This window comes from Sorex araneus, chromosome 3 (genome assembly GCF_027595985.1).
Source record: "Sorex araneus isolate mSorAra2 chromosome 3, mSorAra2.pri, whole genome shotgun sequence".
In the NCBI taxonomy this organism is placed as follows: Eukaryota; Metazoa; Chordata; class Mammalia; order Eulipotyphla; family Soricidae; genus Sorex; species Sorex araneus.
Window position 1 is genome coordinate 236244779 of NC_073304.1, and position 10337 is coordinate 236255115.

A 10337-nucleotide genomic window follows, 5' to 3' on the forward strand; every position below is an offset into this window, starting at 1 on the left:
GATCGTGCCGGAAGTCCCTCCCTCGGAGGCGGGCACCCCGCCACCGCCTCCCCGCTCTCCGGGCTCTGGTTGGAGGGCGCTCCCGTCCCTCTCCTTCGGCCCCACCCCCGCCGATGGGCCGGCCCGGCTCTCCCTACCGAGGGATGGGCCGGCCCGGCGGCGCGCGGGCAGCGGCGGCGGCGGCGGCGGCGGCGGCGGGGGCCCAAGATGGCGGAGCTACAGCTGGACCCGGCCATGGCGGGGCTGGGCGGGGGCGGCGGCAGCGGGCTGGGTGACGCGGGCCCGGGCCGCGGCCCCCCGAGCCCGCGCCCCGCTGGCCCCACGCCCCGCGGCCACGCTCGCCCGGCGGCCGCCGCGCAGCCGCTGGAGCCGGGGCCGGGGCCGCCCGAGCGCGCGGGGGGCGGCGCGGCGCGCTGGGTCCGGCTCAACGTGGGCGGCACCTACTTCGTGACCACCCGGCAGACCCTGGGCCGGGAGCCCAAGTCCTTCCTCTGCCGCCTCTGCTGCCAGGAGGACCCGGAGCTGGACTCGGACAAGGTGCGCCCCGCCCTCGGGCGCGCCCCCGGCCCTGCCCGGCCGCGCGCCCCCGGCCCTGCCCGGCCCCGCGCCCCCGCCCCTCCCAGGCCGCGCGCCCCCCGGCCCTCCCCGGCCTCGCGCCCCCCCACTCCCCCCCGGCCCGCCCGCGCGCGCCGGCCCCGGAACTGGGTCAGGGTCAGCGGAGGCACCTGGGAGGCTGCGCCCATCTCCCCCGGGACCCCCGGGCGGGCCGGCGGGCGGGTGGACGCCGGGGGCCCGCGTGGACACCCCCTACCCTCCTCGCGGAGAGCTGGCTGGCCCAGACCCCGGAGGGGGGACGGGAACCGGAGATTGTTTACCGAGGGCCGGGCGGGCGGGGGCAGGACGCTGCGTTCCCCCCGGGAGCGGCTGGGGCTGGTCCTTCCCTTCCCCACCGACAGACTGTCTCTTCGGGGGAGGTCGGGGGGCCTGTCGTGGCTCTGCGCTCGGGGATCACTCCCGGCTGGGGCCGGGGAGCACGTGGGGTGCTGGGACTCGCCAGTGCCCTGCTGACTTCAGCCCCTCGCGCCTGCCCTCGGTCCCCGTCCCACCTGCGCTGGCCAGAGCGAGCCCTGCTGCCCTGAGCGTCTGCCACACTCGCCACCCGTCACCTGCCGAGAGCCGGCAGAGTTTTGTCGGTGTCCTTTGTGGGTCCCTTGCTGCACCAGCTCGGTATACCCTTTGGTGGTTGTTGAGCCACGCCCAGCGGTGCTTGGGGCCGGCTCTTGAGGTGCTTGGCTTTGTTCCCCGCATTGCCGGGGGTCTGAATGAATGAACCGGGGATGGAACGTGGGGCTCCCCCAGCGCAGAGCCCGTGCTGCAGCCCTTGAAGGCGTCACCCCGCCGCCCTGACCTGGAGTTCCCCCGTGCTTCCACGGGCATTGTTTTTCATTTTCAACCCCCCCCCCAAAAAGTCTTGGCGGTAGCCGGAGCCAGTTTCTGCTTGTGCCTTTACTGTAAAGATGAGTAGGATTCGGGCTGCAGAGAGCCAAGTCCGGGCAGTGCCAGGCTTCCCCTGGGCACAGCGATGGGGCGAGTGAGATTACAGCTGGCAGGGCAGACTCGCGCGTGCCAGAGCGCTGCCGACCAAACAGAGGTTTCTTAGAATTACAAATGGGACTCCGGGGCAGGAGGGAGGCCCGAGTGTCCGCTCGAGCAAAGACATACGCCACGCAGTGACGGCACTTGCTTTCCAGCCAGACCCCAGCACCGGCCTGGTGCCGGGGCGGGGGAGGTGGGCGTGACTCGGTGGAAAGGCCCCTCTGCCTGGCTAGCGGGTGCGCCGGCCCTTCAGGCTCACTCCTGGCCCCTTCCTCCCTTTTGTTTCTCGTGCGGGGAACACCCCACGATGCTCAGGAGTTCCGTCTGGCTCTGCACTCAGGAATCGCTCGGGGACCAGTGGGATGCCAGGAATCGAACCTGGGTCGGCCGCGTGCAGCACCCTCCCCACTGTCCTACGCTCCAGCCCCTTCCAGCCCCTTCCGCCCTTTCTCAGTAACACTTTTCCCGCAGAAGAATCTCGGGGAGGGCCCCAGGAGAGCGTCTACACTGGCTGCCCTCGGGAGCGGGAGGCGCAGCGGGTGGGGTCCGCCCGGTGGCCTGGTGACTCCTTGTGTGTGTCGGCAGGACGAGACGGGGGCCTACCTGATCGACAGGGACCCCACCTACTTCGGTCCCATCCTGAACTACCTCCGCCACGGGAAGCTCATCATTACCAAGGAGCTGGCCGAGGAAGGTGAGTGCGGGCACATGTCCACCCTGCTTGCTTTGGGGGACCCCCGGGGTGGGCCCCGACCGTCGGTGCTAAGCCGTGCCCCGGGCGGGGGTTACGGAGGAGGGGGCTCCGCCTAGGTCACCGTCCGCTGGTCTGTTGAGCCTCCTTTGGGGGCTGGAAGTTGAGCCGTGCCTGGGGTTTCCTGGGCTGCCGGCAGCTCTGGACTCGGGTCGCTCCTGGCAGTGCTCCGGGGTTGAACCCGGGACCCCTGCCCTCAGCCTGAGAAGCTCAGCCTGCTCTTTTCCTTTTGTAGTTTTTATTTTGGTTTGGGGCCACACCCAGGGGTGCCAGGGCTGGCTCCTGACTCAGGAGCACTCCTGGTGGGCCCAAGGGGACCATGCGGGAGATGGAGCCTGGGGATGGAACCCAGGTCGGCCGCACCTTAGGCACATGCCCTCCCCGCTGTGTCATTGCTCTGGTCCCTCCCCTCCCCTCCCCCCCTCTCCCTCCCCTGTCTCCCGTTTCCCCTCCCCTCCCCTCTCTCCTCATGCCCTCCCCAGTGCCCTGCCGCCCCAGCCCTCTCCTCTCCTCTCCCTCCCTGCCATTCCCAGCAGTGCTCAGGGCTTACTCCTGGCTCCGCACTCAGCGGCCATCTGTGGGGGTCGCACGGCTGTCCTCGTGCTGTCATCCCCCCGCCCCTTCCCCAGAGCGCTTCCTGGGACCCTGTGTAGCCTCCCTAAGGAGACAGAGCTTGGGGGCCGGCCTTGGCCCCGCGTCCGCCCGCGGCCTCTCCATCCTTCCCAGCGCTGGCCGCGAGTGTCCGTAGCCCAGCCACGTGGCTCTGACATTTGGTTATTTCTATTTTCAGTGGCAGTTAGAACTTGCAGCTGTAAAAAAAATAAATAAATAATAAAGGCTTGGCCCCGTTTCTTTGAAGACGGTCTCGTGCTTCCTCGCCAGTCTCGGGGTGACCCAGTTCCCGCCCCGCCTGCTGTCCACTGCCTCGCCGGGCGTTCGGGCTCAGTGGGTCTTAAACGTCTTTCGAAAAGCCCTGCGGGCAGCTCCGGTGGAGCTTGGGGTCCCCCGGACCCAGGGCGGCGGTCGGGGTGCCAGGAGCCCGCGCTGCCCAGCGTAGCTGGGGCTCACTCTGCCTCCAGGCCCGTGGCTGGAGTGATGGGCCGGCCTGGGGTCCACCCGGCACCCCGCATGGTCCCCTGGGCGGGGCCAGGAGTGATCCCTGAGCTCAGAGCCAGAAGCCAGTCCTGAGCAATGCCAGGTATGGCCCCCCAAGGGGCAACAGCAGATCCATCTGTTTGGGGTCTGTCCTGGTGCCGGGGCATGAACCCAGAGTCTCACACGTGTGGGTCAGGTGTTCCCACGAGCCACATGCCTCACCCCTGAAAAAAAAAAAATTGTTTGATTTTGGGCCACACCTGGCAGTGTTCAGGGATTACTCCTGGCTCTGTGCTCAGGGATCATTCCAGGGGGATCCATTCCAGGGGGATCCATCACTCAGGGATCACACTTGGGGACCACATGTGATCACAGCTGGGTCGGCCACGTGCTCGGCCCTTGCCCTGTGCTGCCTCTGCGGCCAAGGGTAAAATAGCTGCACTTGTAAGTTTGGTTTGGGGGGCCCTGCGGTGTTGGGGATCCAGCCTCTAGGCTGCTGCCCCAGGACCCCTCCTGTCGCAGTGATCGGGATCGTCTGAGAAGTACCAGGGGTGCGGGTGTTGGGGCACGCCTGACAGTGCCCAGGACTCCTGGCTCTGTGCTCAGCGGCCGCTCCTGGGGTTTATCTCCGCGGCCAGCCGTGTGTAAGGCACCTGCCCGCCTGCTGCCCAGCCCGAGATAAGCGTGCCCGTCTCTGGGTCATGTTCTGGGTGTTGTTAGTAACTGGTAATGAAGGGTTTTGGGTGTTTGGGCCACACTGGACTGCTCCGGGCTTGCTCCTGACTCTGTGCTCGGGGGTGGGGGGCCATGTCGGTGCGGGGGTCAAACCCAGCTTGGCCTCGTTCAGGGCAAGCTCCATATCCCTGCGCTCACTCCCGGCCCAGGGAGGCGCTTGTTTAGGGGTGGGGGGCCACAGCTGACGGGCTACCCCACACAGTCTGAGGGGCCCCGGGGTGCTGGAGCCCGGCTCAGGGCTCCTCCTTCCCCAGCCCTGCGTGCCGTCGCCTGGCTCCAGGCTGCCTTTCGGCTCCTTGCCCCCTGAGCTGGGAGCTCAGGCACCGTTGGTGGCTCTCGGTCCTCTGTGCGGCCAGCGGGCGAGTGTTTCAGCTCTGGCCCGTTCAGGTGTCAGTGGTGACTCCGTTGGCAGGACCCCTCACCCCATCAGCTCTGGGACAGACCCGATGGAAGTGGGCCAGGGGGGACGGGTTCCAGGGCGCAGACGCTGGGGGGCGGGGGGTTGTTGAGCGGAAATGCCGGGTGGGCTGGTGTTGGGAGTGCACCGTCCCCTTCCTGGGCAGCAGGAGAGTCTCACCCCTCCCCTGTCCCCCCAGGCGTGCTGGAGGAAGCGGAGTTTTACAACATCGCGTCTCTCGTGCGGCTGGTTAAGGAGAGGATCCGGGACAATGAGAACAGGACTTCACAGGTAACGGGGCCGCGGGCCCTCTCTGGCGTGGCCACCCACGCCCGCAGCGAGGAGGACCAGGGAGGGTACCGGGGTGCTGGGTGGGAACAGCGTCTCCCGGAGAGTTGGGGGCTGCGACCAGCGCCAGGACGCAGAGAAGACCGAGATGCCGGGTTCGGGCTGACGCCCTTGCACCACAGACGCCCCCGAACCTGCTGGGAGAGCCCCCAGCACAGCCAGGTGTGGCCCCCCCCAAAGAAAAAAAGCTAGAAGAAAATAAACCTCGGGGCTGGAGCGATAGCACAGCGGGGAGGGCGTCTACCTTGCACACAGCCAACCTGGGTTCAATTCCCAGCGTCCCATAGGGTCCCCCAAGCCAGGAGTGATTCCTGAGTGTGGAGCCAGGAGTAACCCCTGAACATCGCCGAGTGTGGCCCAAAAAGCGGGAAAAAAAGAAACCTCCCAAATTCCAGAGCGCGGTGGGCGGTCGGGGCTCTGGTGGGTGCCGCCCTGTCTCTCCCGGGCTCTGCACCCCGTGTGGCCAGTGTTCACCAGCCAGGAAGGAGTTTTGTTTGGGGGCTCGTGGGGGGTGGGGTCACACCCAGCTCAGGACTCAGTCCCCGCTGTGTGCTCGCTCCTGGAGGGGTTCTCGGAACCCTGTGTGGTGGGGTCGAACCCAGGTCTGCCGCGTGCAAGGCCAGCGCCCGCCGTCCTCCGGGCTGGTCTCGCCCTTCCGGGCTCTCAGCCCCCCTCGCCCGGCCTGGGTGTCAGCTCGCAGCAGGCCGGTGCCCCCACGGAGCGTGAGGCCTGGCGGGAGAAGCCTGGGCAGGGCCCGCACCTGTGCTGGGCTCTCTTCCCGGAAGGGGCGGGGCGGGCGGGGGGTGCCTGCTGTGACCATCTGCCCTGCGCACCCCGGGCGGGCAGGGTGAGAGAGTCTCGTCCTCTTTGTTGCTTTGTGCCTGGTGGTGCTCGGGGCCCCTGCGGAGGCCGGGCACGCGCGCGCGCATGCCCTCCCCGCTGCCCTGTGGCTCCGGCCCCTCCTGTCCGTGTTAAGCGCCGCCTGTCCCAGCGGCCCGGGTGAGCACCGGAATCCTTGCACTTGGGGGCTCCAGGAGTGGCCCCTACCGTTTGCCCCCCCGCTGCTGCGGCAGGTGGGAAGAAGGGCGGGCTCGCCCTCCCACCCTCCGCGCCCCCAGCCAAAGGCGTGTCACCTGCCTTTCTGTGACAGCGGCGTGTCCCTAGTCTTTCCGAGTCTGGGCTCTGCGGCCGCTGGCATGGGGCGCTCTGCAGATCCAGCCTCGCCCCAGCTGCCCACATTCTGGGGAAAAACACACACTTGTTGGGCCAGAAAGGTGGGACAGCGGCAGGCAGGATGCAGTCCCCAGCACCACGTATGGCTCCCTGAGCACTGCTGGAGTGAGCACTGAGCAGTGCTCAGGGCCTGTTCCTGGCGCTGCTGCCTCTGAGCGCGGTGCCGTTGCAGGGGCCCGTGAAACACGTGTACCGCGTGCTGCAGTGCCAGGAGGAGGAGCTCACGCAGATGGTCTCCACCATGTCCGACGGCTGGAAATTCGAGCAGGTGAGCTGGGAGCACTGGGCTCGGGGTCCGACTGGGGGGTCGGCCTTGGAGCACACGCGGAGAGCTTCGGGAGTGACTCCCCGCTTGGCGCTGTCAGGTGCTCCTGGGGCTTGGGCCGTGAGGGGCCGAGGCCTTGCCTGCCCTGCACGCGCCAGGGATCCGACCCAGGCCTCACATACGTGCCAGGCACGTGCATGTCATCCGCCGGGCCACCGCCAGCAGCGCGTCAGGGGACCCGGGTTCCTGCATGCAGAGCCCCCTTCCCCGCAGGCCCACTCTGAGCGGCCCCTGGCACCGCCAGTGGGCCCCGGAGTGGGGGGGCTACACTGGCACCTGTTCAAGGGCCACTCCGAGGGGCTGTGCCGAGGGACGGGAGTGCGACTCCGGCCGTCTCCCTGCGTGCTGCCCCGAGTTCCCACCCACTTGTGCCCTGAGGGAGCTGGCCGCCTTGTTTGGCCTCGAAAGTCTTTCTGTTTGCTTTCCGTTTTGGCCACACACGGCTGCGCCGCCGCTCACCGCTGGCTCTGCTCTCAGGAATCCCTCCTGGCGCGGCTTGGCAGGGACCGTTCAGGGGGCCGGGGATCGAATCCAGGCTCCAGCCCCTGGGCCTGACATTCTGACATTCTTTTTCCCTTCTCAAAAGTGTTCTTTTTTTTTTTTTTTTTTTTTTTCTTTTTGGGTCACACCCAGAGATGCTCAGGGGTTACTCCTGGCTTTGCACTCAGGAATTACTCCTGGCGGTGCTTGGGGGACCATATGGGATGCTGGGAATCGAACCCGGGTCGGCCGCGTGCAAGGCAAACGCCCTCCCCGCTGTGCTATCACTCCGGCCCCTCAAAAGTGTTCTTTTAACCTGTAGCACTGTCGTCCCATTGTTCATCGATATTTGCTCGAGTGGGCACCAGTAACGTCTCCACTGTGAGACTTGTTACTGTTTTTGGCATATCAGATACGCCACGGGGAGCTTGCCGGGCTCTGCCGTGCGGGCGCGATACTCTCGGTAGCTTGCCGGGCTCTCCGAGAGGGATGGAGGAATCGAACCCGGGTCCGCTGCGTGCAAGGCAAACGCCCTACCCGCTGTGCTAGTGCTCCAGCCTATGAGTAGGATTTTTCCGGTGGGCAGGGAAAGTAGGGGAGTGCCCCCTAGTGGTGCTTACAGGACCGTGCACAGGGTTGGGGATTGGACCAGCGTCAGGCGGGATGCGAGTCAGACACCTGCCCCACCCTCTCAACCATCTCCCTGGCCCCAAAAGCTGGTGCTCAGTACCCACCACCTTTCCTTGCCCGCGGCCAGAGCATTCGGGGTGTGAGAGAGAGAGAGATGACCCATAAGCGCACAGTAACCGCACGAGGGACGTGAGGGAGACTCGGACACAGTCACATGTGGCCTGGAAGCTTCCATCCGGTACTCGGCGCTTCTGACGGAGCCCAAGAAGCCAGGAGGGGCGCAGTACTGTTTCCTTCCAGTAGGTGGCGGCGTTGTTCATCTTTTGTCTCCGAACCCCAGGCTGCCATTAAGCTCGTACATGGACCATGCCCCTTTTATACGGAGTTTATGAATCCCCTCGAGCCCTGACCACACACTCACACCTGCGAAGGTAACAGTCACTCTGCTAAAACTGCCCCTGCTTTCACTAAAGGTAGCGGTAGCCAGAGGTGTGGGCAAACCGTGGGCAAGCTGAGCCCACGCTGGCCCGCCCCTCCCCCGACCCTCCTGCAGGGGGCGAGTCCGGAGCCTTCCCTCCTCCCTCTGCCTCGGCTCGCAAAACGCTCCCACGTTCCCACCTGACAGTGTTTCCGTGTTTCCCGCGGGGCCGGACGTGGGCGGGGCGTGGCCCTGCCCACCCCAGCGCGTCACGCCGAGTGCCGTGGCCTCCTGGGACTGTGCCTCTCTGTGCCTTTGGCAGGAGTCAGGGGCCAGGTACGAGCAGAACTCGGGCCCGGCGCTTTGGCCAGCCTGGCTCCCGCGATGACGCCCTGCCGTGTCCCTGGGGCCCGTGCCCCCCGAGCTCCCCGGGCTCCCCGGGCTCCGGAGCCCTCCGTCCTGTCAGGAGCAGGAGCAAGTGTGCAGGCTCCAGCCCTGCCCCCAGGAAGAGCCACCGCCCAGTCTGAAGGCAGGTGCGGCGGCCGACACGCCGCTCTGGGGTGCTGTGCTCCAGGCCTGGGTACTGTGCTCCACGCTCCAGGTGCAGTGCTCCAGGCCAGGGTAGGTGCTCCAGGCCCCAGGTACTGTGCTCTGGACTCCTGGTGCGGTGCTCACGGGACTCCCTCTCCCCAGCTTATCAGCATCGGCTCCTCCTACAACTACGGCAACGAGGACCAGGCCGAGTTCCTGTGCGTGGTCTCCCGGGAGCTGAACAACTCCACCAACGGCATCGTCATCGAGCCCAGTGAGAAGGCCAAGGTGCGTCCAGCGGAACAGCCCTTTTGGCGGGAGGCGTCGCGGAACAGCCCTTTTGGCGGGAGGCGTCTCACGAGAAAGGGTGCTGGGTTGGTTTGTGACTCTTCCCCCGGGTACCTTGATCTTACAGCTTCGGTGTTGGCGGGTGAGGCCACACCTGGCAGTGCTCAGGGGCAACTCCCAGCATGGAGTGGGGGCCCTGGTGCTGCGGGGGGAGCCCAGCCCCCACTTCCCTCCCTCCCCACTCTGCCCCTCCCCGGGCAGCGGCCCCACCCCCACCCTGCATCACCAGCTTAGCGCCCCTAGACTTCTTCCTTTATTTGGGGTCCTCCGAAGCTGAGGGTGGGGGTGGGGCCGGCGCAGGGTCCTGAGGCTGTGGGGATTCCCGGCCCGCTTTGTGGGGCTCAGGGCCTCCTGGCAGTGCTCCCCTGTGGCGCCTTCTCAGCCGCCGGCCCGCCCTGTGGGGAGCGCTGGCCCCAGTAACAGGGCGACAGCCCCTCGCCCCTTGAGTGCCTGCCGCCCCACCCCCCCAGCCCCGCTGCCCCGTCCCAGCCCAGCCCGGCCGCTGTCTTGCAGATTCTCCAGGAGCGCGGGTCTCGGATGTGACGTGGAGCTGGTGGAGCGCCCTCTGCAGGCGCCGCTGGGATGCGCACCCGCCCCTGCAGCGCGGCGCCCGCCCGGCGGGGACCGGCCGCCCCACCCCGCGCGGGGACAGACGGCAGCTGCTGCACGCCACCTCGGCCCGCTTTGTCTCCTTAGCAGTGTTAGCGCAGCTCCTGCCCCCGCCCACCCGCGGGCAGAGGGGGCCGCCTCCAGCCCCCGCTCCCCTTGCCGCACCCCAGAGCCGCGGGGGCAGCCGGCCGGCCGCGGGTTGCATCGCAGTTGGCACAGAGGACAGTGGCCGGAGCGGCCGACCCCTGCGGACGCGGCCTCTGGACACGCGGCGAGCTGGGCCGTGGCGCGAGAAGGGGCTGCTCAGGGGGCGGCGCCCGCGGTCACTCGATCTCGTCGTCTCCTGCAGCCTGGGCGGACGGCGGGACAACCGGACGGACAGACAGAGAGGCGGACAGACTGCTGCGCGCCCCTCCGACCCTCCCGTGGCCCGTCTCCCCTCCCGGCCTCCTGGAGGCCGCGGGGCAAAGGGACTCGGACGCCCCGGCCAGGGGAGGCGTTTCTTTGCCGAGTTGCCAGTGTGTTTTGTCGTTACCAAAAGTATTGTTATTTCCGTGCTTGTCTCTCGGAAGTGCCCGGGTGTGTTGTCTGTCTCGGGGGTGCCGGGTCGGGCGTCTGCTGCTGCAGCTGTGGGGGCGGCTGGGGGTCCGGAGGGCCGGGCCCCGCTTCAGGCAGTGATCTCGGGGCTGCTGAGTGTGTCACACGGAGCTTTGCGGGGCGCCAAGGGGATGCCAGGCCCTGGCGCCTTCGTCTTTGCCGAGGGGCTTTCACTGCAGCCACGGGAGGGACCCTGGGCTGTCCCCAGAGCTGTGTCGGGGTGCTCCCCAGAAGTGCTCCCCAG

At 67.5% G+C, this 10337-nt stretch overlaps 1 protein-coding gene across 1 annotated transcript; it reads left to right on the forward strand.

Annotated features, from left to right (window-relative positions):
• Positions 1 to 150: 150 nt before the first annotated feature.
• On the forward strand, positions 151 to 10059 carry KCTD2 (potassium channel tetramerization domain containing 2). Its single transcript, XM_055131086.1, has 6 exons — positions 151 to 537; positions 2182 to 2290; positions 4774 to 4865; positions 6328 to 6423; positions 8702 to 8827; positions 9401 to 10059. Exons 1-6 carry the CDS (start codon positions 208 to 210, stop codon positions 9428 to 9430), a joined length of 783 nt encoding a protein of 260 aa, XP_054987061.1. The 5' UTR covers positions 151 to 207; the 3' UTR covers positions 9431 to 10059.
• The last annotated feature ends 278 nt before the right edge of the window (positions 10060 to 10337 follow it).

What these genes read in the sequence shown, in the direction of transcription:
- KCTD2 (XM_055131086.1), top strand. Translation starts at nt 208, where the DNA reads ATGGCGGAGCTACAGCTGGACCCGGCCATGGCGGGGCTGGGCGGGGGC. An exon ending in ATGAGAACAGGACTTCACAG is followed by an intron (nt 4,866 to 6,327) that starts GTAACGGGGCCG and finishes GTGCCGTTGCAG; the next exon opens with GGGCCCGTGAAACACGTGTA. An exon ending in AGCCCAGTGAGAAGGCCAAG is followed by an intron (nt 8,828 to 9,400) that starts GTGCGTCCAGCG and finishes GCTGTCTTGCAG; the next exon opens with ATTCTCCAGGAGCGCGGGTC.